General features: G+C 42.5%; 1 protein-coding gene across 1 annotated transcript; it reads right to left on the bottom strand.

Annotated features, from left to right (window-relative positions):
• Nucleotides 1-1,690: 1,690 nt before the first annotated feature.
• LOC131334829 (cytosolic sulfotransferase 13-like) lies at nucleotides 1,691-3,232 on the bottom strand. The gene has a single exon (XM_058370113.1). It carries the CDS (start codon nucleotides 3,148-3,150, stop codon nucleotides 2,137-2,139), a length of 1,014 nt encoding a protein of 337 aa, XP_058226096.1. The 5' UTR covers nucleotides 3,151-3,232; the 3' UTR covers nucleotides 1,691-2,136.
• Between the last annotated feature and the right edge of the window lie 24,207 nt (nucleotides 3,233-27,439).

The raw sequence follows: 27,439 nt of genomic DNA, 5'->3' as shown, positions 1-27,439 counted from the left end.
ATGAAAACTGCTTGGATGATGCCCTTCCCGATCGTTTTTTTTGCTGATTTTTCACGGGGACCCTTAAAATCACGTTCTGATCACTTTGAGCGGCTTGGATCATTGAAATTCAATCAGGAAGGAGAGTCCCGCATTTTAATAAAATGAGGGATCCCTCACCGGAACCTAACTCTATATATATATATATATATTTTTTTTTTTGGCTAGGCAAATTTTTTTTATTAATCTCAAAATCAAAAAATTACAAAGATTAAAAGAATCAAGGCAACCGAAAAAATAAGATTAATAACCTAATACTACCCGAGACCAACAAAAATCCTAAATGGGCCAGACCCACAAACCACTTGCAACCCTAAAGCAGAAAATTAGTCTTCAATCAGCCGAACTACCATTCCACTGGAAAACCCATCAATATCACTGCCAGATATTGATGGCTCCATATACAAGCTTCCAACCATGGCTCCCGACACATTTGCCAAATTTAGGTAGTATTGTAGCTAGTTCTACGTGGGATCCCAAGCCTTTTTATTTTAATTTTTTTACCGTGAAAATTGCATTATAGCCGTTTTATGGGTCCCATTTTTTTAAAACTACTATTTGCAAGATAAGGAGTGTTCTTGCTAGCCCATTGAGTATACACATGCTCCCAAAACTAACAAGCTCTTAGGAGTGAGAATTAGACCCCAAAAATTAAGGCTTATGTGTACACTTTCGGATTCAATTTAATAAGGAGCCATTTTTAGGTAGTGCAATTGAGATGCTCATGTGTCGGGTGTGTTGCTACTCAGGACGGAGTTAGAGTAGAGTGCTAACTGTGCTATACACACCTTGCCAAGAACCTTTCCAAGAATCCAGTATTGCATGCCGGAACAAAACATTCTAATTTGCGCTACCATTTCATTCCCTCACTTTGGAGGGTGGAGAGTTGGTACTTGTTACTATTTACCCCAAAAAAAATAATTTGTTACTTGTTACATAATTAAGAAGATTTTGGAAAGCAAAATTCTAGCAGATAGAGTCTAACAATATTTCTAAACCCACTGTCAGCGTCCGTTGAGACTGTTAAAAGATTGGCCAAATACTGTTGACATTTACAGTTGTTTTAATTTTGGTCAGAACTTGAAACCAAATGATTTGGGCACTATAAGATGATTTGTGGTAAAAAATATATATGCACACTTCTTGGGGCCATACTATTTGTTTTATGATTGGAATTCCAAAGAGAGCTGTTAGCGGTTTTTTTTTTTTTTGAAAGGGGAAAAAATTTCATTAATCTTGAAGAAGTTGCTGTTGTTGTTAAATATTTATGTTTCAAATCCTAATTGCTTAGGCCCACGCTCCCATTTCTTCAATCTCTTAAGCTTAATATAACTTGGAATTAAACGTAAGAATTATAAAAGTGATTCAATTTTCAGCAATTGCACTTAATGATGATTTTTTTGATAAAAGATTGAAAGCTGAATCATACTAGTAGAATTGGTTTGAGTGGGCATGTATATCAAATAGTCGATGTGCGCCACGAGTAAGCTGGCCCGGATTCATGAATTATCCAAAAAATAATAATAATGGCATTTGCGACAATAGTGAGCTGCAATGTTTTTTAAGAGAATATCAAAAATCACAATACCATACTTCATCGAGTGAGCTGTGCCGATCAAAATTAAACGATCTTTTCAAGCACATGCCAACATTAGAAATTCGGTTTTGATTAAACAAAATAAAATTTCAAATTACAAATTTTGCCTGGCAAACTCGAAGTACAAAATGTTAATCATAAATTTCTTCTGACAAATCAATTACTACATTCATAATATGCTAGGAATAAATACAAACAACCACTCAAGAACAACATAGTCCCACTTACTATGGGGAGAGAGAGATCCCTAACAATTCCATCACGAGAACAAGATATTCTCACTTACCATAGGGAGAGGTATTGCTAACAACGACCTCGAGATCGAACAAGAAATTCCTCGCTTATTATTGGGAGAGATATCATGCAAACAACAAGAAGAACGAGAAATTCTCGCTTATTATATCACACAAACAACCGCAACAACCACCACGCGAGAACAAGAGATTCTCGCTTACCACTTGCCGTAGCAACGGATAATCATATACTAGTAATACTACTAGTCAAAATATGCCAGGTAATTTTTCATTGGTAATCTGGTCTAGCCTCTCGACCATTTGAGGAGTTAGATGATTCCTCCAATCACCAACTTCACCTTTTCTAAAGAACGAGTCGTTCTTTAAATCTATAACGCATGAACTATTTTTGTTCACCTCCAAGTTCCTCAACTTATCGAAACTACAAAGTTCTATAATTTCCTCCACAACCCGCTCCCTCTCCTCTTCCATCGAGAAACGTTGCCCCAAAAATTCTGCCAATCTTTTCACCTTCACAAATGTTTCTCTCTTCATTTCCTCATAAGTTATGAAGAAAAATCTCTCGGGACACTCCAGGCTAGCCTTCAAATACCCTTGCACGTGATCCCAGAATGGCCCACGTCCAGAAATCCCTCTAGAAAACAACTCGACTCCCTCTTCCAATGAGACAGGTGGAAACTCCTTGGATCTCATCTTGGCCAGAAAGTACCACATGGATATTAGCACGTCTTTAGGATCCCGACAAACATAGACTATTTTACAACCAGAATCCATAATAGACTTAGGCAATGACGTGTAAGGAATGTGGGTTGCGAATATACGTGGAGAGGGTAAGTTGTCAACATCCGCAACTGGAGGTTTCAAAAAAAGTTGAAACTCGAAGAAGGGAACACAATCATGCGGGTTGGTAGTAAGAAGAGGATGAGTAGAATTGGTGTAGCAAGTTCTCTTCATGATGGCAAAAATTATGGCTTTGAGCCATGTGGTGCCCGATTTAGGTGTTGAGATCAGCAAAACATCGTCAGGACGAGCCTGGAAATGTTCCTGAGCAAACATGACACCTGCCAAGCCAAGCGTGGCTGGGTACCAGAAGCCCTCGTACAGGCACAATTCATCAGCTATCCAACCTTTCCCCTTTGGAAGGGTCGAGATTATCTCTCTATATCTCTGGTAGCTTCTCTCAACCTTTTTTATGCTTTCATGATCCCTCTCTTCTTTGTTGATTTTGTTCAAGGATGAACAGGGAATAGAGGCTGCCATAGGCTAGCTTCTTTTAAAAAACTTGGCTCTGATAAGGAGATTTGGAATTAGAAGAAAGTGCTAGCTCGGCTGTGTGAAAAATTCGAAAGACCAACAAATTTCATTTATAATACTAGCTAGAAAGTTCAATGGGACCATATTGATTCAATTGGGCCCCTATAATATCCATCAATTTAATGTTTTGTCGCCACCCTAACCTTTGGTTAGGGCTCAAATTTTTTTTGTTTTTCAAAACCATTTACTCCATCCCCTCTACGATTTTGCGTGCTATTTTCAATAATTTATATCTCTCACCGTATATATTTTTTAAAATCATTGTCTTATAAAAATAATTGAGATCTATCAAACAAGATTCGTGAAAAAAAAAATCAAACAAGATCCATATTGCATATTTTTAGTAATATACACTGAGAAATATAGACAATTGAAAATAACACGCAAAGGAGGACTACTGACCACTAACTAGGCCATAGGCATAAAGCTTAGACCTAGACCTCACGCTTCAAAGGAGGGCTACCAGCCATATGAATCGACCCCTAGACCTCACGTTTCAAAGGAGGACTACTGACCATTAATTGGGCCAAAGGCAAACACTATTCATACTGTATATTTTCTATAAAAAAAAATATCTTGTTGTAAAACGTTGGTTGCGAAAGAGGCAAGAAATGAGTAGGATTTGCCCAAAGAACATCAACTACCAAACTAAAAACACTCACGCTCTTGGCAAGACTTTAACACTCACCTTGCATGCGAAAGAGGCGAGAAAATGTCGTCAGGCTAGAAGCCCGTTGCGCCGCAACCCCCCCCCCCCTAGTTAGTAGTAAATCATTAAGTCATAATTGCCCTTATAATAGTGGAGCCCAAATCCAACCAACTGGTCAAAAAACATTTTTAATGGTTCAGATTTGTTAAAGTATCATACAAATAAGATAAGTATATTACCTATAGTACAATTTTTGAAATTTGGATTATTAATTATAGAGATAGACGGCTCGAATCGCGCACTACACTATTGTAGTACACCTCTGTGCATTAGAGAATCCCGAGGTCCGACTTGCAAATCCAAAATCCCAAAACGAACGGGGTCTTCAAGTGATTGAAATTCCGCAAAACGGACGGTTGAGATGGATGATCGGGCCAAATACATGATAGTAGTACGCTGGGAAAATAGCTATCCTAAAACCATGTGGTCGGAGTAACCCCGTTTCGGTTTCTTGAAAAAAGAATTTTTAGAAAATAAAAATAATTTTAAGCTCAAAAATCATGTATTTACGCAAATAATTTTTCTACTAATATGGATCTTATTTGAGAAATTTCATTAAGATTTTTTAAACGATGCAAAAAAATTTTATTTTTATTATATTTAAATTTAAAATTATCCCCCTTTTAAAAACGAAAGTTAAAAAAGAAAGCAAAAAAGAAAGCGTAACGGCACCTATTAATGCCGCTGTCTCAGGCTGGTAGGGGTTTTATGCAGCAGCTGGGAAGCAAGAAGTGGGGCCCTGGCATTGAGGGGAAAAGATCACGTTTTTTTCCTTTTTTTTGATCCGCTGGTCAAGACCACGTTATTGGGTCTTTTTTTTGTCACAATAGGGTAACCTTAACGTGGGACGATGTGACCTGTTGACTGGATCTGGGCTCCACTATTATAAGGTGTCGGTGAAATCACCGCAGAATATATATTTAATAAATTCAGAGCAATATCAGAATGACCGAGGTGTGGGTATCTCGCTTTTTTTAAAGAGATATAGCCTCTGCGGTGGATGAAACCCAAACAACCGATGCAGCAGACAACAACTATTCTCTTCTAGGATACATCAGCCTAACACTCAAGTTGTATGGCTCTCATACACTCTGCACCAGTAGTGTGAGCCCAAAGCTCCACTGAATAAAAACATTTTTCTTTGCCCGAAATAGTGAAAATAGTTTTTTCCCTTCGTTTTTTTTACTACTCCACTTACTTTTCTTAGAAACACCTAAATAAGACCCTTAAATAGTTCTTAGGTAGAAACCCAACTAACTACGTATATGCATAACTTAACTCATTAACTAGACTTCAGTTAAAGACTTTACTCTAATGTACTGAACTCTTACATTAATGATATTAGATTAATTAATATACTTCATTTAGTATGAAAATGTAACAACAATCCCCCACTCATTTGAATATTAAATAAAGTAAAAATATATTACCAGGCAAAGAGGAATTATTACGCATCATGAAGGTGTGCTCTGCATTGAACCTCCAGTAGTGAAACAGTAACCTCTAATCCAGAGTCAGTAGTTTGCTCAGCATTGAACTATGACTGCTTAGGGGAAATAAAGAATTGCTACTCACACATAATAACTCAGGTGTTGACATGGCCTTGCGCTGATCCCAATTTTCATAAGCGTATTTGAGCTTAGTCCTTAATCTCATAGGAAGCGGCCCCACTCCCACGCTTACATAGGTGAAATCTGTTAAGAGTGCTCCTGTAATGCTAACACCCCACTCATACGAGCTACAGACTTTCATTAAGAGTTTAAAAACTCAACCCTCCAACCTTACAGGATAAATGCACTAACATCTTAGGGATGGACAAAAATAACATCCGTGCATTTCTTACGATCACCATATGATTTGTTCTTCCCATTGAACCTGGTTACAGGATCTCTGGTCCCCAGGTTGGGTATCCTCATACGTGATTCATGATTGTATGGGCTTCAGCCCCATCCCCCTCGATGTACTCCAAACCTTTTCTCTTGCCAAGGCCTTCGTTAATGGATCTGCAAGATTATCACAATATTTAACATAATCCACATTTATGATGCCACTACTCAAATAGGATCTCACAATGCTGTGTTTCCTTCGTATGGGTCTGGATTTACCATTGTAGTAACGATTATTTACTATACCAATTGCAGCAGTGCTATCACACCTAATTAACACAGGAGGAATTGTTTTTTTCCAACAAGGGATTTCATGCAACAAATCTCGTAACCAATTCGCCTCCTCACTTGCTGAAGATAAAGCTATAAGTTCAACTTCTATAGTCGAATTAGCAATAATTTATAAAATAAGCCATAGGCTCTGGTACTAGATAAGTATCTCATTACTCTTTCCATAGCATGCCAATGATCACTACTCGACTTGCTATTAAACCTGCTAAGTACTCCAACTGCGTAAGCAATGTCAGGTCTAGTACAATCAGTTGCATATCTCAAGCTACCAATCATGCTAGCATATTCCTTTTGATTTATCACCTCATTAAAGGAGTAACAACATGCTTGCAATCAAGATAGTTATACTTCTTTAAAATTTTCTCAACATAATGCGACTGGCCAAGAGAAATTTCTTTACTTGTTTTAGTAATCTTTATACCCAAAATAAAATTGGCTTCACCAAGATCTTTCATATCAAAATGGTTATTAAGCATATTTTTTGTCTCATCAATAATATGCATGTTAGAGGCAAATATCAAAAGATCATCTACATAAAGACTGATAATCACATGTGAACTCTCACATGTTTTATAGTAGATGCACTTATCACTCTCATTAGTTTTATAATCATTCTTAATCATGCAGGAATCAAATTTTTCATGCCATTGCTCAGGAGCCTACTTTAAGCCATAGAGGGACTTTGTTAACTTACACACCTTGCTTTCTAGTCCACGCTCCATAAAGCCCTCGGGTTGGTCCATATAAATTTCCTCATCTAGATCCCCATTTAAAAAAGCTATTTTTACATCCATTTGATGAATTTTCAAATCACAAATTGCAGCCACTGCAATTAACAATCTAATGGATGCCACACGTGTAACCGGATAAAATGTGTCAAAAAAGTCAAGATCAGCTTGTTGTTTAAAACCCTTTGCAACTAGTCTTGCTTTATACTTATCAATCGACCCATCCGGTTTAAGCTTTTTTTGAAGGACCCATTTACATCCAATAGATTTACAACCCGGTGGTAAATCTACTAATTTCCATGTTTTATTAGAAGTTAGTGAATCCATCTCATCATTTATAGCCTCTTTCCAAAATATAGCATCAAGTGACGATAAGGCTTCTTGAAAAGAAATAGGAGTATCATTCACATTATAAACATGAAAGTCAGGGCCAAAATCTTTTTCAACTCTAGCTCTTTTACTCCTTCTAAGTTCAACTTCCGTATTCACTTGACTTTGAACAAGAGGAGTAGAAGAACTAGGTTCGAACAAAATGTTTTCTGAGAAAACTTGACCCCCACTATTTCTTGATTTAAATGCAGATTTTTCTTCATGAAAAGTAGCGTCACCTGATTCAATCATGACATTATTTTTTATATCAAAAAATTTATAGACTGTACTATTTACCACATATCCTAAAAAGGCACAGGTGGTAGTTCTTACACCTAATTTTGGTATGTTAGGATCTGTAAGCTTTACGAAAGTTAGACAACCCTAAATTCTTAAATGTCCCAAATTTGGCTTATGCCCCTTCCACACCTGATAAGGTATGAGTTTTGTTTTTTTATGTGGTACTCTGTTTAACACATAACAAGCTGTTAAAACTGCCTCACCCCAAAGATTCGATGGGGCATTTGAATCAATATGTCACGCCATCGATTTTTAACTTAATCAAATAATACATTTCAATAAAAGAGACTCGCATGTCATATACGTTAACCAAAAGAGTTTGCGTCGCCTACTTAGTTTACAAACAAATCCCCAAGTTTATAAATTTTACAATCTTGGCACTCCGGCCCCAGAAAGAACTTAAGTGATTGTACGATCAAACCGTTAAGTTACAAACTGTTCAATCAAAAGGAATTTCTAGATTGAATAGTTACAAACTCATCTTTACCAGAAAGTCAATTACAGAAGATGATTAAGTAACTAAAGCAAAGTTAGCTCCCAAAAGTCTTTCACTGTCAAGCACACGATACATGCAACCTATTGCCCGACGTTTGAACCTGAAAAGAAAGATTGGGTTGAGCTACAAGCCCAGTAAGAAAATCTTTACCAATTCTATGTGCAAACATGAAAACGAGTGTAGAGAGATGAAAACATGAAGGTATAACTCGATCGATAAATAGGAATCATTTCAAAGGGATGCCAATCATTCATAACAATCATTTTAAAACTTGCCACTATCACCAATTAACCACATTGTTCACAAGACTCGAGCAACTTTACGGTTCAACACGACTCTTTATCACTAAACTCCACCATCGGTATTTCCACCCCTTGCGTTACCGTATTGCACTACAAGAGTCACCGTATTACCACCCCTAGCGTTACGGTGTGCACCAATATCTAGGATCTCCGTATTACCACCCCATGCGTTACGAGACCATCTAAGTCTTCGTATTTCCACCCCTTGCGTTACGAGACTTCCTAAATCGACCACCGACCCAAACAACTATTTCCTCACTCAACATACAAGTTAAAGCTTTTCAAAAATCCATATCCATTCATAAAGTATATCACGACACGACAACAATATCACAATATACCACAAACGTTCACAAACAATCATTCATTCGCAAGTTGCATCTTATTAACACTTTAACCAAGTAAGCTATCATTCATTCCTTACTAACGGAAGGCTAACAGGTCAAAAATAACATCTACTAATCATAGAAAGTCAAAACGATAGAACGAGGATCTTAGAGATAGCCAATGGATGTTTGGAGACCGACACACCCCCACTCTAACAGTCATAACTTTTTGTGTACTTAGATTCTTTAGGTGATTTTGGTGGCAATGGAAAGCTGATTTCAAGACCTTCGAATTGATATAAAGTTTGCATGAATCCGACATTGTACAAGAAAGTTATGGCCATTTGAAGTTGGGCTGAAACCTGGAAAATGAGTAGAAATTCTAGAGAAGGGAGGGATCGATCCCCCCATCACTAGGGGGATCGATCCCTACGCGATTTGGGCGATTTTCTATAGATTTTTGATAGCTTTCGAATGAAGCAAGGGAGACAATCAATGATCGATTCTTGCATCAAATCAACATATAAACACATAAAAGAGGTAAAAAAATCCCTACCTCGCGACGATAACCAAGATCTACAAGATTTGAGCAAGCCCTAGCTTCTTCGAACCTCAAAACTTTGATTCGAGCCTTACCCGGTGAAAGCCAAGGATTTTCGAGCTTAGGAACGAGATTGCAAGGCCAGAGGGAGGTTGATTCTCGGATTTCTTGAGTGAGGGAGTGGAGTTTTGTGAGATAGCAAGAGAGAGAGAGAGAGAGACAGATCAGTAGAGAGAGAGAAAGAGAGAGACGTGAGGGAGAGAGAGAAATGAGAGAGTGAAAATCATTCTCTACACACACACCCACATATTTATACCCCTATATCTTTATATTACATCAACACACCCTCAAATCTCACTTCTTTCACTTTGGTCCTCAAATCAAATATCCACCCAATAAACCATACTTTCCAAATTTTCCCTTTAATAAACATTTCAATAATTAATGAAATTTCTGGGTCTCTACACAATAAGCATGGCATTAGTCAACCCAATCAACGTTCTATTTTTTCTTTCAGCTACACCATTTGATTAAGGTGAATATGGTGGTGTAATCTCATGGATAATTCCCAGTGATTGAACAAACGAGTCAAAGCCAAAAGATACATATTCTCGACCTCTATCACTTCTAATTCTCTTAATCTTCTTTCCGAATTGATTTTGAACTTCTTGAAGAAACTCTTTGAATTTCTCAAATGCATCACTTTTATGTTTTATCAAATATACAGTAGTATATTTTGAAAAATCGTCAATAAAAGTGATAAATATCTATTCCCACCACGGGTTAAAATTCCTTCAACTTCACATAAATCAGTGTGAATTAACTCTAACAATTCAGTAGTTCTTTGAACACTTTTATGAGGTCGTTTTGTAATCTTTGCTTGATTGCAAGTTTCACACTTGTTAAACACTTTTGTTAATTTGGAAATTAATCCAAGACTACTCATGATTCCCACATATCTACTATTGATATGACACAAGTGAGCATGCCAGAAATTAAATGAAGACATCATGTAAATAGAACTTGTAGATGCTTTATTAATTTCAACATTTAGCTTGAACATTCCATCACATGCATAATCTTTACCCACAAAAGTTCCCTCTTTAGTTATCACATACTGATCAGATTCCATAGTTTGCTTAAAGCCAGCCTTGTTTAAAAGATAACTTGACACCAGATTTTTCCTCATGGACGGTGTGTATAAAACATCTTTTAAAGTCAACACTTGTCCAGAGGTAAACTTCAAATCAACCTCACCACTCTCAAGCACTTTTGTTTTGCTAGAGTCACCAAGCATAACCGTCTTTTCTTCATCAACGGGAGTATACACTTTGAACTAAGTCTTGTCATAGCAAACATGCCTATTAGCACCAGAGTCTGCCCACCACCCTTCCATATATTGAACCATGCAAATGTCTGTTATCATTGCCACAAATGGCTCTTGAATATCATTCGCTTGTGGAACCGGACCACGTTTTCGAAACTTGCAAATTCGAGCAATATGCCCACTTTTGCCACAGACAAAGCATCCATTGTTTTGTTGATTTTCCAAAGGGGGTCCTTGGTTAAAGTTTTTATGAAATCCTTTGTTGTGAGATTTTCCATTTTTTTTATAAATCTTTTTGTGAGGCTGCATATAAGTATTCTTAGGAGACTAATTTTTGGGTTGGTTATGGTTACTCGCAGAAATATAATTTACCTCTGTGGAATACCCAATACCTTCTTGTGTCAATAGTGCATCTTGGCCTCTAGCCTCCTCCTCCACACGTATGCGAATGATCAAGGTCTCTAAGGACGTCTCTTTTTGTTTATGGCGCATCGTCTTTTGAAATTCCCTCCAAGACGGCAGTAATTTATCAATGATGCCTGCTACCACAAGATTGTCCCCAATCTTGATGCTTCGGATGTCATCTCTGCCACTATCATCTGGAAATCTTGAGCTTGCTCCACCATCGATTTTCCATCCACTATTTGAAAGCAAAAAAATAGGCTAGCTACATACTTCTTTGCTCCTGCCTCTTCAGTATCATACTTGCTTTGTAAAGCTTTACAAATTTTCTTGGCAAAAGAGTAAGTTGTATCATAGTAATCATAAAAGTGATCAGCAAGGCAATTCAAGAGATAATACAGACACTTGTACTCATCTGTGTTGTACTTCTCCACCTGCTCTTGATGAGCTTCGTATTCTTCGTTGTTCATCTCGTCGACATTGACCTTGTTCAAATTTTTCCCGGTGAGAATGTAGGCAACCTTGAGAAGGCTTAGGTAGAAAAGAACTTTTCCTTTCCCCCTCTTGCAATGGGCTCCCTTGAACTTGAAGGGCTTGTTGAGATCGCCAGTGCTGTCATTGGTCTTTTCTGGTGCTTGCTCCATGCTTATTATCTCCTTAAAATTGTTGGTGAAATCACCGCAGAATATATATTTAATAAATTCAGAACAACATCAGAATGGCTGAGGCGCGGGTATCTCGCTTTCTTTAAGGAGATATGGCCTCTACGATGGCTGAAACCCAAACAACCGATGCGACATTCTCCTAAACGAAGGAAACTGACCCTTTGAAAAGACAACATAGGTGTATAACGACTTGTATGAACTATCAAAACTGGTACAATTGTCCCAGTATGAAGAAAATATCGAAGAAAAGCTAAAAATGCCACAAAAACGGACATAAGATGCAAAAGATGACTCAATATGGTCCCAGACTGAAACCGACACCCCTGCATAGTCACATAAGTCCTATGTAACATGTACGGCATGATAAGACTTGGCGAAAGCCCCTGAAACAATATTTGACCTCCTGTATCCTTGATTTGAGCTTGAAACGGGTTGCCGAGGGTCCGAAATCTTCATCAGGCGTGGCTTTTGAAATCCAACGCCTTGCTATAGTCCCAAATGTCATTCATGACCTGTAGGAATCATTAATTGGCCAAAGCGAGCCCCGGAACTGAAAACGACTATGCGGAGGCAGTAGCTGCTGCTGACTGGTTTCTGGTGAACCTTACTGGCGTACGCCATGAATTTGGCCCCATACGCCAGTAAGTGGGGGACATGTATACGCCAGTTAGAAACTAGCGTACGCCAGGTTTCTGGGAGCTAGACCCACTTGACTAACCGACTGTCCTTTTTCAGGGGGCTTTTTGTTTTTATCTTCACACGGTTTGAACACGGTTTCTGAGCTCCCAGAAGGCAGAATCCTTTGCTGTGGTGTAGTTTGGAGGCTAGTATGTTGTCCAAATGAATCATAGGAAATGGAAAGAATGGCCAAGGCCTATAAAGCTGGGATGCATGCATTGTGGCTTTCACGGCTGCATTGCTTCCCCTTTTCTTCAGCATATTCTGGCATTTTTCATGGATAACCCCCTCCCAACTTTACTTAGGCCCTGGTTGGCGCAATTTATGAGTGTTGACTAGCTCAATTTCCAATATCACGGTCTTGCTTCGTTCCATTTTCTTCGACACGTGCCGCTCCGCCCAGTGCTTCTACGAGCTGTCCTCAGATTCTGGGACCCTGACGTCCATGTCTTTCACTTTGGCGATGACGAGATGTGCCCGACCGTTGAGGAATTCCAGGCATACCTCCCAACCTACTCATCCCCTACACTTGTTGTTCCTCCTTATCAAGTGAGCATGTCCAAACTGCTAGCTAGCTCACTCAACATCTCCTAGGATTTGACGGACACTATCCTTGAGGGTGGCCAAATGAACTTCATGCGGTTGATTGAGATGTACAGTCCAGACGGTGATTTGGATAGCGACGAAGCCCAAGCGCGCCGTCGCTTTGCCTTAGTAATCTGCCTGCTTGCCACCTACCTGCTCATTCCTACCCACGGGCAGGTCAGCTCCTTGCTTGTGAGTGTTGCTGCCCAGATGGGGGCACGAAGGAACGTGATCCCTTTGGTCCTGGCTGAGACACTCTTGGGTTTGGACCTGGTATACACGGGCCAGTCAGCTGTCTTCAGCGGCAGCCCGCTTTTACTTCAGGTAAACTCACTCAGCTCACCTTTTTCTGGCCTTTCACACATTCTCGTTTTACCTCGACGCTCAGCTTAGGCTGCTCCCTAGCTCCTTACTTGTCTTTTCGCTCAGGCTTTATCTGACTTCTTACTTGTCTTTTCGCTCATGCAGTTGTGGTTGTCAGACAAACTGAATCTACTGTACCCACCGGTGGCGGGTTGAAATCTTTTTCCAAAGAGGATTCATCAAAGGGAGATGCGGTACCCCGACATGGATATAGAAGGTTGGTACGAATTCATGCAGCAAATGCAGCCTGACGAGATCGTCTGGAGGTGCTCTTAGCTGAACCTCCCAGATATGGCTATTCAATCCGTTGGATTCGATAGGATGGTGATTGCAGGATTGTCAAGCTTTACTTTCTATATTCCCAACCATATCCTTCGCCAACTGGGCGCTTCTCAGGAGAATCACCGCATCAGTATTGGGGACTTCCTGTGTCCCGAAATTCAATGCCCAAACACTTAACGGTTACTAGAGGCGCTGGGGCCTTAGAGTCCTTCAGGCTGAGATGCCAGATTTTGCCACAAGGCTAAGGAATCGCTACAAACAGTGGTTGAGAGCGGATGTAAACGCAAGGGAATACATTAACTGACTCCGGGCCACTTTGCTATGCTTAGAATAAACTGTGAGCCGTTAGGCTTCTTAAGCATTTTGTTCTATTTTTATGCTTTAACTGTTTTAAGGCTTTTATGCTCAGCTCATGTATCAAAAAGTAGTAATTTGTAATAAAGTCGAAAGACGATGGGTTTCCCGTTTTCTGATTTTCTTCATGCAGCTTTGACTTGTGCTCGACCTTCTCAAACTGCGACGTGGACCCGAAAATGTCAACCCTGGAACAAAATTTTGATAGAATATGATCGAATCTCAAGGTGAGATTGCCTACATATCCCTTTTCAAGAAATCAGGTCAGAACGTAGTTCAGGCAAAGGTTCACTCGTGTATTTTACCTCACCTTTTACGCTCTAACTTTTGCATAGAACCGCCTTTTCAGGTTTTCGGCCTAGCGAACTTTTGACTTTCGCCTATTTATTTTTGCCAAGAACCACCTCCTTAGATTTTCGGTCTAGCAGGCTGCTCTAACTTTTGCTTAGAATCGCCCACCCTTGTGGTTTTCGACCCAACGAGCATCTCTTAGGGATAGTAACGCTTGAGTTGATCCAAGTTGACCAGGGTGTTGAATTCATTACCGTCGAGGTCGATGAGCTTAGCAGCACCCCCGGATAGGATGGTCTTGATGATGTAAGGCCCGGATCGCTTCAGCCTGAATTTCCTGCGGGGATCAAACACTGGGGCGCGGATTTCCTTTGTGACCATGTCTCCTTCGACTAAACCCCTGGATTTCACCTTTTTGTTGAACGCGCGAGCAATTCGACGCTGATACTCTTGAACATGATACAAGGCTCGGAGCCTTCTTTCATCAAACAATATTAGTTCGACAAACCTCCCGCTTAACCATTCGGATTCCTCGAGACCACTTTCAATCAGGATTCTCAGTGACGGGACCTCAAGCCCGATAGGAAGCACTGCGTCCATCCCATAGACCAAGGAGAAAGGAGTCGCACCAGTTGAAGTGCGGATGGATGTTCGATACCCCCAAAGGGCGAGAGGCAGCTGCTCATGCCAATCCCTTGTGGACTCTGCAGTTTTCTTGATGATCATCTAACATTCTTGTTTGCGGCCTCAACCGCTCCATTCGTTTGTGGGCGATAGGTCGTCGAATGATGGATCTCGATGCCGAATTCCTCAAAGAGCTCTAGAACCATTCCTTTGAAATGACTTCCGTTATCCGACACAAATGCCTAAGGAATTCCATACCGATAGATGATGTTCTTTCAAATGAATTGAGCAACCTGAACCGTTGTTAGTGTCTTGTAGGATTCAGCCTCAACCCATTTGGTGAAGTAGTCTATCGCCACCAGTATGAACTTATGGCCGTTTGAAGCAGACGGCCTGATCATCCCAATAACATCGATGCCCCAGACAGAGAAAGGCCATGGTGAAGTCATGCCATACAATTTAGACGGAGGGACATGTTGCAGGTTCGCGTGGATTTGACATTTGTAACAGCGCCGTACGTAGTCGATGCATTGTGATTCCATCGTAGACCAGTAATAACCTTGCCTGAGGATCTTCCTAGCGAGCATGACGCCGCTCATATGAGGCCCGCAGACTCCCTCGTGAACCTCCTCCATTATCCTTGTTGCTTCGACACCATTGACACAGAGCTTGTGCATCCCACAGTGAGACCTTCGATACAATTTCCCTCCACATATGATGTACTGAGAAGCTAACCTTTGTAAAGCAATCTGATCCTTCTTCGTGGCCCCAGCAGGAAATTCTCCGTGCTCCATAAAGTTCCAAATGTCATGGTACCAGGGTAGGCCATCATCGACATCATCAATGGCATTGACGTACTCATAAGCTGACAAATCCCTCTGCTCAATCACGATCGGCCGCAGCTTGACGCCTATTGGAAGTTCGATCATTGAAGCCAAGGTCACCAAAGCATCAGCGAATTGATTCTTCAAGCGTGGGACATGGGTGAAAGTCACCTTATTGAAGCGAGGAATCAGTTCTTCCAAATCTTAGTGATAAGGCTTCAGTTTTTCCTCACGAACCTTCCAATCTCCATTGGCTTGTGAGACCACCAAGTTTGAATCTCCAATTACTTTGAGCTTCTCGACCCCAAAAGCCATAGCAGCTTCCATTCCGATAATGCAGGCCTCGTATTCAGCTTGATTATTGGTAACATCGAAATTCAGCTTGAAAGCGAGTGGAATGTGAGCACTGGTGGGTGTGATCAACAACACTCCGATCCCGAATCCTTTTTGGTTAGCAGCTCCACCAAAATAGAGCGTCCATACTTCCTCGACCACCGTCAGCACCTCCTCGTCAGGGAAAGTGAAATCCGCGTCTTCTGGGCCGTCGATTGGGTGATCGGCCAAAAACTCGGCCACGGCACGCCCCTTTACAGACTTTCTCATGACGTGTTGGAGTTCGAACTCAGCCAGCAGAAGCAACCAACGTGCTAGCTTATGGGTGAGCGCGGGATTCTCGAACAAATACTTGATAGGATCCATCCGAAAAATCAGTCTCACCGAATAGGCTAGCATGTAGTGTCTAAGCTTTTTAGTAGCCCAAACCAACGCCCAACATGTCTTCTCCAGAGGGGTATAGCGCTCCTCAGACCCCACCATTTTATTGCTCAGATAGTAAACAGCTTTCTCGACCCCATTGCTCCCTTCCTGTGCTAGTAGACATCTCATGGCTGTTGGAGAGACCGACAGATAAAGAATCAATGGTCGGCCTGGCGCAGGCGGCATTAGTACCGGCGGGCTCTGTAAATACCTCTGAATAGATTCGAAGGCGACCTGGCATTTCTCTATCCATTCGAACGGGACCCCTTTTTTGAGCAAACAGAATAACGGCTCGCAGGTTAGAGTTAGCTTGGAGATGAATCTACTGATAAACTGGACCTTCCCTAGAAAGCTTCATACGCCTTTCTCGGACTTTGGTGGCTCCATGTCGAGAATCGCCTTGATTTTGGAAGGATCCACTTCGACTCCCCTTGCGGTGATCAGAAATCCTAACATCTTGCCTGCTGTGACTCAAAATGTATAGTTTTACGGGTTTAATCGTACGTTGTACCTGCGAAGCCTTTCAAGAAACTTCCTGAGTGAAGGAAGATAGTCCTTTTCCTCCTTTGCCTTCACAATCATGTCGTCGACGTAGATCTCAATGGTCTTATGGATAAAGTCATGAAACAAGGTCGTCTGGGCCCTTTGGAAAGTACATCTGGCGTTCTTCAGCCCAAATGGCATCTTCACATAGCAATAAGTGCCCCACTCCGTGACAAACATCGTTTTCTCTTGGTCCTCGGGCGCCACAGAGATCTGGTTGTACCCTGAGAATCCGTCGATAAAAGAGAGCAAGGCATGCCCCGTTGTGTTGTCCACAAGCACGTCAATGTGTGACAAGGGAAAACTGTCTTTGGGGCTTGTCTTGTTTAAGTCCCTGAAGTCGACGCAGACTCGGATTCTCCCATCCTTCTTGTTGACAGGCAAGATGTTGGCGACCCATTTGGGGTACTCTGCAACCCTTATGAATCCTGCGTCAATCTGCTTGGTAACCTCCTCTTTGATATTCTGAACCCAATCCGGCCTCATCCTGCGGAGTTTCTATTTGACAGGGACAACCCCGAGCTCTAACGGGATTCGATGTTGTACTATTTCGGGATCTATGCCCGGCATATCCTTGTGGGACCATGCGAAAACCTCAGAGAATTCTTTGAGAAGCTCGATTGTTCCAACGTGATTTTCTGGGGACAGATTTGCACCAATTTGCATCATGCGGGGGTCATCCTCGTCTTTCAAGTTTATAAAAATTACTTCTTCTTTTAGAGGCTGAACACGCCTTTCGTCTTCCTTTTCGATGAGGGAACGCAACTCAGCTGGGATGTTCCCGTCTAAGTTTGTTCCTTCATCGTCAGGGTCGACACAGTTTATATAGAAGCTAGCAAAGTAGTCAGAAGCAGGATCATGCATTTCATAAAGCCCAACAGGGTTGCCAAGTACAAACGACTCAAACTCAAACTAAAAGCTACGACGTGGAGGGTCGAAAGGCACAAACTCCGACTCTGAGCTAGACTTAGACTCGACAGACTCTGTGTCAGATTCAGATACATCGTCAATGCATGTCAGGCGTGGAGTGAAAATGCAGTTATTAATACTTCCCTTCGCCTCCACAATGAGAGTGGTAGGATCCTCGAGAATATCTGATGAGTCGGGCCCAAGCATTAGCACCTCAGCTTTTTCACCCTTTCCAACCAAACCTATTTAGGAGAACAACATCTCCAGATTTCCCTGATTGAAAGCCCCCAACCAGTCAGTCTTTTTCTTGATCCGTCCCAGCTGTTTCTTGAATTCCCCCTTAGCGAGCTCCTCTTCGACTATCTCCTCTTCACCATCGGACCAGGTGTCTGCAGCAAAGATTTCGAAGCCTGGCAGCCAAGTGCAAGTCTCTGGATCCCAAAAGGGCTCTATCTGTCCTGAGTCAGCAGAGCCTCCTCCTTTCCGAACAAAATAGCTATCAGGGTTACCAAAAAGGGTTCAAGGTTTTCCCATGTCTTTCCTTTTTTTGGCGTCTTTGGCCGGCAGAGTGTAACCCAAACCAAAGCGGCCTTCGGTGAAAGGAAAGACAGGGAACTCAGCGATCCCTTGTTGGTTGATCCCGAGTCCTAGGCCAGGCATGAATGACATTTTCCTCATCATCTTGAGGACAGTTGAACTTATGGTAAAATCATCATCCATGGCGATGGCAAGGACTGAGCCCGACGTGTCAAAAAAGAAACCTCCAAAGTTTGAGTCTTCTTCCCCATGCATAATTCCCAAAACAGGCGTTCCATCATCCGCGAGCGGGCGGATCCCAGAATCCCCACAGATCGTCAAAGTCCAGGTAAGGAGCCCCAGCATGACCTTTTGATGCAGAATTGAAGGCACCACCATGATGTCGGCCCTATGAAGCCATGGCCTGCCTAGCAGCAGGTTGAAGGTAGCAGGGACATCGACTACGTGGAATTCTACGTCCATTTCAAAGCCCTCAGCAACAAGTTTCAGAGTCAGAGTCCTTTCCACCACATGGCGAGTGTTGTCATATGCTTTGACGGCCAGATTGGAGGGTGTTAAGTCATTCTTTGTAAGCCTTAAGTGGTAGGCAACCCTCATTGGGTAAACATTGATGGCAGAACCATTGTCAATTAGCACAGTTGGCACCCAATGTCCCCAGCACTTGACAGTGATGTGAAGTGGGCGGTTATGAGCGGTTCCTTCGACGGGCAGGTCCCTCTCGGTAAACGTGATGGAATGCTTAGAGAGGAGCGGTAGTACAAGGGAAATCATGGCCTCGGGGGTAATGTCAGTTGGTACCATGAGCCAGGCCAATGCCGAGGATAGCTTTTCGCGATGCTCTTTTGACGATGATATCAAACCCCAGATAGACACAGCGGCCGGGATTCGTTCGAGCTGCTTCAGAATAGCATCTTCTTCAGGAACCCCACTTGGAAAGACCGGATCATTCCTCTGAGCGGCAGGAGCGGTGGTCTTTTGAGCAAGCGGATTGGACGAGCTTCCAGCCTGGAGATTAGACTGGTGGAATACTCGGCCGCTCATTGTGATGTTGGCAACATCCCAATAGGAAGACGAGTCAACAAAATCCCACAGATCGGCTGGCACCTCTTCCAGCTTGCGCTTTCCTTTGTCTGTTGACGCAACTGTTGCAGTCGAGTCTGGCCCTAGAGCTGAGTCCCATTCCAAATCTTCCATCACTAATCCCTCCCAAAAAGTAGGATCCTGCGCAGCATCTTCCTCAAAGGGTGCCCCCGAGTTGGTGACAAACGGAATGTCCCAGAATCCTCCATCGACAAGGGCAGTGTTGACAATCCACACTTCGCTTCCCATGTTCAGATCGACAATATTGTCCATATCCCAAATATCAGCTGGCGGTGGGGTTCTGATGGTTTCCTCTGCATCTCAAAGGTCAGCAGGATGCGCATCCAGGACCATGATCGAGCAGTCATCCCCGGGAGCAGAAATAATAGGGCGAGGCTGTTCCACAGAGACAATGTCGAGAGTAGGATCAAACTCATGGATGTGGCGGTCGACCGTGCCAGCAATCGAATTCACCAAAGGCAACAGGGCGCCGAGTGGGCGACGGACATCGGACACAATCTCCTCTTCTTGATAGTAATCCCAATATTCCTCACTGATATCATTTTGGTCCAAATCAGCCTTGAGCCCTTGACCTATTTGCCATCCATCAGGTTGTGGATCCCATACGTATTCTTCAGCTTCTACCTCAACTTGGTCTAGCTCAGGTTGGTAGAAGAGTGCGAACAAAGAGAGACCGTCCAGAGGGTCAGCCTGAGCCACATTCCATTCTCCTTCCCACTGCTTTAGCCACATCTAATTGACTTGAGGGTGTGCGGGAAACCCCATGTTGTACTGCTCGATCCAATCGGTACAAAGCTCCTCCCATTCCCTAGCTTTGTCTTCCATGGCCCATCCGGCTGCCATCATGTTAACACTTGGCTCAGAAGGAAAGGGCACGATTGGTCTAGGGTTGCTGGCTGAGGCAATATGGTCGGTAGGGTTGAATATGGTGGAGCTGAGAGTTATCTGGTTTACTTGAGGGTTGGAGTCGTGTTTAGGCATGGAATTGGTAATGACATTGGGTTTAGTAGGTGGAGTTGGAAGGGTACCATTGTCCACCAAATCTTGTATCGCATGACGAAGGCAATAACAAGAGTTAGTGTAATGGCTGGGCATCTGGTGATATGCACAGAAAGCATTGGGGTTATGACTGGGGGGTGGATTTTAAGGAAGCGGAGTTGGGGCTAGAGGCCTAAGGTGTCCGATTTAACTAACTTCTCCAATATCGAGGAAAGTGGTGCCTCAAAATTGGCGAAGTTCCGGGGTTGGTTGCGATTTCGAGGTCTTTGAGAGGTTTGAACTTGGTTGACATCGGCAATGTGATTGGAGCTTTGGGCAGAGGCATTGTTAGCAGAAGTTGTGTTGGCATAATTGTTACCACCAAACAGAGCAGTGCTGTTTCTAGTGTACGCACGGGTTTTTGACTTTGAAGCTGAGGTAGAAGAGGAAACGTCACTTCTGGGTAGAACACCGGTTTGGAGAGCCTCTTCGATGGCCAGCCCGGAGTCGTAGAAAGTCTCGAAATTCGCTCCTTGAACCAACACGAGGTTTTTAGCAAAGTCCAACTGCAGATTGCGGGAAATGATGCGGATTTGGTCCTTCTCGCTTGGGCGATCGAGCATGAGAGCCGCATTGGCCCTCCACCTCTGGATAAAGTTTGCGAAAGACTCCTTTGCACTCATCTTAATTGATTCCAATTCCCGAGTAGTCATCTTGAGCTGGGCATTGTAGCTGTATTGAGCGTTGAAGGCAGTGCCGATGTCTTCCCATATCCGTCTTTTGGAAATGTCGAGTGACAAGAACCACTGAAAGGTGGGGCCGGCAAGAGTTTGCGGAAACAACTGAGCCATTGCGTCCTCCTCGACACCATGTAGCTTCATTGCACCATGATAAGCCAATAGGTGAGTTTTCGGATCTCTGGTCCCGTCGAACTTTACGAAGTCGGGCATCTTGAATCGATCGGGCAACCTGGCGTTCGGGAATGGGCAAAGGCGATCCATGTCTAGCGCTCCTTCCCCTTTCCTTTTGGACTTAGCGACTGCTTCTTCCAATTTTGCCATTTTGGCGATCAACTCTGCCATTTTCGGGCTTGGAGCAGAATTTTCGATCAGAGGGACCTCTTCGGCAGCGATTTCCCGCTCTCGCCTTTCACCACCTTCCCCTCCTGCTACAAGAGGAAGTCGTTCTTCGATTAGGGTGCGGAGATTAGCCATAGAGGCGTCGACCTGGTCGGCCCTTTGCTGCATGATGGCTAGGTTGTGCTGGAGATCTGCCGATACAGTAGCGAGATTCGAGGGTGGGACATCTACCATGGCTAAAGCCTCTGCCTTAATAAGTTTTGGCGATGCAGGCGGAGATGGAGTAGACGGAGGGGACTCGTGCGAAGTAGTTGGTGGCGAATCCTCCCTTGACAAAGTGCAAACCAAAGCTTCCGTTGTGATCGACTGAGAGACAAACCCCAAATCAAATCTTCAGACGGACCCGACGGACGATCCCAAGTAGGTTTGGCTCTTGATTTCAGACCCCTGCTTTGACATCGGCATGACTAGACAGCAAAGTACAAAAACTCAGTGATAGCCTGCAATCATTTTATTTGAAAGAATCAAAAAGAATGGAAAATGAGCGTGCCAACGTCGTTGGTGTCCTCCTAGACTCTAGAGCTAGAGAGAGCCTGCCTTACGACACTCGGACATTTGCCATAGAATCCTCGAATTTTTTTTTCGACGGTGTATCCTTGATTGAATCGACTGTTACTAAGAGATGCCAAAACAGCCTAAGCCTTTGACTTTTCCATTCTCGAAGTTTCAAAGTTTGAGCTCGAAACAACTCGGTGTAGATGGCGTGATACCGTAACCGAAGTGGCGTAAGCAGCACTGTGCCGGAGCCTGAGCGGTGTAAGTGATTAGCACTTTTAACCTGAGTGGTGTAAGCATCACGACATTCTCTCCGTTGTTCCTAGTTTTTCAGCTTGAAACCTTGATCGGGCGTTAGCTAAAGACTTAGAAAGTATTGATTTCCCGAAACCTCATTGATTAAGGACTTGAAAACTTTTGGTAATGTGCAACATCGAGATGCACGACTCATCATTGGTCCAAGGCAACGTCGAACGGGCGCAAGACAGACTCGACAAAAGACATCCTAAAAGCCGCCCTAGCATGCCCCTACGCAAATCGGTCATGAATGTATGTACAGGCATGCGATAAGGAAAGCAGTAACACATAGGCAGAATATGGGGGTTAGATGCAAATAATCCTACCCTGTGGGTTCCTGTCCTAGGTTGAAAAGTTCTAGTGCTTTGTAAGCGTATAGAGGCCGGTTTTGGTTTAAGGGTTCCTCTTACTAGAGCCGCGATATACCTCCCGCCGCAACACGTGTAGCAACGGTAGTACGACTCATCATCGTCCAAGGTTGTTGGGCGTTCAAGGATCCTGGGCTCCAATAAATTATGCCGATTACCCAAAATACTTCAACGGGGCTGACCAACATCGCTGCACATGAAAGGATGCCAAAGAATGATAGAAAGAGAGAAGACCGCAATGTTTTTGAAAGATGCCCTTTTAAGTTTGGCTCACTTTTATTGATCAACATTTGAAAAAAAACTACACAAGTGAACAATAGTAAAAGCCCCAGTTCGGATTGGTCGGATACTGAGATCCTGTTACGTTACCATTCCGTTCTTCAGCAGCGCGGAGCGTACTGTTTTGACAGACTTTTGAAAAGTTGTTCATTTATGTCTTGATTGCCAAAGTGTTAATCAATGCAATGATATATCCCCAGCAGAGTCGCCACTGTGGGCACACGCCCCAAAATTTTTGATTTTTGTTATTTTAAAATTGGGTGCGGCCCTCTTTGAAAAGCGCGGCGAAACACTTCGATTCAGAGTCGCCACTCGGGTTTTAGCGGTGAAATACCCAAAGAACTGAACTTGAAACGTTTTGCTACGTTGTTTGATTTTGAAAAGGCATAGACCGGTCCGTCGTTACCTTCGATATTTGAGGTTCGGAAGCTAGGTTACGAGAGGGGAAGGGTTTTATGGCACCCTCTCGCCCAATCCGGAGATCGGTCTCTACTCAGGCATTTTGTAAAAACTTTTGCACTTTTCTCTCATTAATCATTTTTTAGCCAATTAGGGCGGGGGAACCGTTAATGGGGATTAAAACTGTAACAAGTTGCAATTATGTGATAAAATATTCATGGATGATTTGCTTGCAATAATAAACATAGATTGAGAACAAGCATCGAGAGCAGTTTGAGTAAGGTGGAGTATGCTGCTCTGAAGGGATGTGAGCAGGTATCGCACCAGTATGCACCGGCCAGGCCACTACATACTAACGCAACCTGCGTACGCCACCTCATCACTGGCGTACTCCACTTACCATGAACTCACAGTCTTTGTTTGCAACCCTCTGGGCTCTGGAATGGACCAGCGCACACCCAGGACAAACCACGCAGTCAATATATCAGCGGTTATATAATTACAGACAGATGAAATGGCTTTAAGCCATGAAAATAAACGGAACACCCCATAAACAGTGTGGGAACATAAAAGAGGCCAAGACTAAGCTAAGATGCAAGGGCCAGCCACTGGATCTTGGCATAACTGCTGTACGCCAGTCATATGAGACCGTACGCCAGTTACACCCCTTACCCAGTGCTTAGCTTTGCATCATCTGGGCTCTGGAACATGACCAGAAAGCATCCCAAAGGCCCTCCAAAGCAAATAAAAGCAAATATTGAATGCTACACCTGAACAGTTGTAGGATATGGAAAACTATAAAACTGATTATTAGCATGCTAAGGTGATGACAGAAATATAAGCAAGAAATACGGATGATCAATGATCCCTACGCTAGTAATGCACATACTGCCATGACCGGCGTACGGCATGATGATATTGGCGTGCGCCATCGTTCATCTCACACGACTGATATATTTTACTAGTTTAAGACTAGGACTAGTATTGATTACTAGCCTAGACCTTACTGGTTCCCCTCAGGGGTTGAAAACAGAAAGAACCACAAAGGTGGTATACCTTTGGTTGGGATGAATGGATAACTTGAGCTTTGGTTTGGGGAGGTAGAGATTGGATGATGACAATGTGGGATGTATACCAGTGGAGGGTGTGAGTGAAAACTCCTTTCCTTTCTCTTTCAATGAAGGAGAAGAGAGAGAGAGAGAAAGGAGGAAAAGGGCTTTGGGCTCTTAAATGTTGTTAACCCCTTGCAAATGAATGCAAGGGGGGGTATTTATAGAGGGAATGGACTGAGGAGGAGGGGCTGATCAGTTGGGTAAGGTTGGGTTAGGTTAGGAGAGAGCCTCCCATGCATTAAATGCATGGGACTTGGCTTGATGGAAGGTGTAGGAGAGAGAGGGGAACGTCCCTGCCGAGTGTAATCATCATGGGGACTGTAGCCCACGTCAGGGTGGCACAAAAGTCTCGTCCATGTGACTGAATAAAGTTGATTTGACTGGGCTTGACTGGCGTGTGCAATGCTTGGGCCTGCGTGCGCCAGTGATAACTGAGTCAACGGTCAATGACCGACACGTGGCAGTTCACTGGCGCACGCCAAGAGAACACTGGCGTAAGCAAGTAGGGTTTTGCTGGGGCCATCTGGCTCGAAGGGTTTGAGGATGGAATTCGAAAGGGTTTAAATGAGAAATGTCCAAAGCTCAAAGCTCAAAACCTGTCATCGACCTTGGAATGTTCTCGACCTTTAATCATCATTGGGGCAACAAAAACACCGTAAGATAGGTTTATACGGATAGTTCAGAATAGGGTGTCTACAGCTGTCTTTTGGTTTCTCGGTTGATTCGGTCTACTTTGGTTTTGTTTGGTTTTTGGATGTGAGGTTAGTCTTTGGTGTTTCCATTCATTAGTTTTTTGGGTGTTTTCTTCTAGGTTTTCCTCTAGCTTTTCCTGCTACTTCGGTTGGCATATTGCCGTGTTCCTTCGGTCTTAGGTGGCGTATGCTGATGTATCCTTGTTCTGTTTAATCTTTGTAATACTTTATAAAATTCTTTTTGCTGTGAAAAAAAAAAAAACCTCTTTTGGACTGAAATTATTCTCTCCAATCCATTTGAAAGTTTGGAGAGGAGCTGGACTCCATAGCTAGCTAACTACAAACGCTCTTTATTCGTACTTTTCATAAGAGAAATGATTTTCACTCTCCCCTTTTATTTATTAACACTCTTTTTCTTCTTCTTTTTTGTCTTTTATTCATGTAAAATTAACTACTAAACTACCAAATTACCCTTATCTCTTGAGTCACTTTTTTCATGTCAATGACATCTTAATACTTTCACGTGAATAAAGACAAAAAAAAAAAAGATAAAAGAGAAATGTTAAAATCATTTTCCTTTCATAAATATACATTCATCACTTGCTGTGTATAGACGAGGGAAACAAATTTATGAGAATAAAAAGCGGATTAGAAGTTAACAGTTAGCTTTTGCAGTATTAATTAGTTGTCAACAGTTATCAAACTAATTACTAATGTTGGACACCTTAGAGCACTAAAAAAATCAGTTCACTAGCACAAAAAACTAAGGTCGATCTTGTCCGGTTTGGGGTCTCAAAATCCCTAGATGCGGTCGTCCAATATTTGGATTATATACCTTACACTTCACATCTATAACTGCGTCGTCGTTATCCAATCCCTTCGCATTGAAAATATATACGAAAAAGCAATGCGACGACATACACATTTATCAACGGCACATCTCTCATATATGTGTGTGGATCCATGCATACCTGAGAGAGAGGAGGGGTGTAGTTGGAGGAGAACTGTACCTATCATTCTCCAATATGCAAATATTGTGGATCTGCATTTAAAGATGCACGTTAAGGAAATTTCTAACCTTCCAAGCCAAAAAACTACCACCATATTTTAGAACCTCGAGCAAAAATTAACAGAGAAGTTATTCTCAATGCCCCTGGATATTTTTCCGACATAATAGTCTCGAAAAACACACATTTGTGCGCAAGATTTCTAGCGCAACACAAGATGTCAGAATTTTGTGTCATATCTTGAAATTTTGTACACGAGATTTGTAGAAATTTTGTGCCCTGGTATGATAAGTCTCTGATCTTTGCCAAGCAATCGACGGCTTAGATTTGTCGACGCCTCGCTTAGCACGGGGTGCTCGGCAGGTCCATCTTAGATGGGCATTTTTGACATAGATGGGCATTTCTGTTCCTTGCAAGTTCGATAATGAGACCTATCATTTGATACACGAAATTGACTAAATCATTTATTTTGATCATCTCATCTATATAACAAGAATCTTGATTACCGAATGAACAACGGTATGCTTTTTCTCTTAGGAGTTAGGGGTAATTCACAAAAATTCTGTTCAACCACGACATATCAATTTGAAAGAGTACAATGTGGTCCATTAGTACTAGTTCTGGGATCGCCACTCGGTACCAGCAACCATGAAGCCAATTATAAACTCTAAGTTCGGGAGCTATTGGTATGAAACACGAATGTGTTACATAAATTGGTATTGTACGTACTCACATAAAAGCATTCATACGAAAATTATCCATCCAACAAATTAGACTGGATCACATTCGCATAAAAGCATCAAAACTATAGCACCACATTTTGTAATTCCCATGCTCAATTTTGGTAGCCAAAGCCAAACACAAATCAACTTCACACCCCTTAGCTGGATCCAAGATGCCCACATGATGTACAAAAAAAAAATACCAACATCATAGAGATAAAAGGGGAACCTTTTTTTTGAAACGGAATAGGGGAACTTTTAAGCCACACCATGATTTACATCACCCAGAATCTTCTGTTCCCAAAATTCCGTTCCTCATTCAATAATGTATTCCGAGTCACAAAATGGTGACTTGGAATTACAGGGACAGGGAACGGAGATTCTGGAAGAAAGGATTATGACAGATTTAAAAAGGGTACTTCACGTTTACTTTCGACCGCCTGCTCGAAAATTGTCTAAAAAACCCATGCCCACCACTAAGGCAAGAAGTAGAGGTTGGAGATCCAGCACCAGCAGCCGCCTCATCATGATCATGGCCGTCAATCCTGAAACGGCCGG

Source organism: Rhododendron vialii, chromosome 1a, assembly GCF_030253575.1.
Source record: "Rhododendron vialii isolate Sample 1 chromosome 1a, ASM3025357v1".
NCBI classification, from domain to species: domain Eukaryota; kingdom Viridiplantae; phylum Streptophyta; class Magnoliopsida; order Ericales; family Ericaceae; genus Rhododendron; species Rhododendron vialii.
Note: the sequence above shows the minus strand (reverse complement) of the source record. Positions and strands in the feature narration are given on the sequence as shown.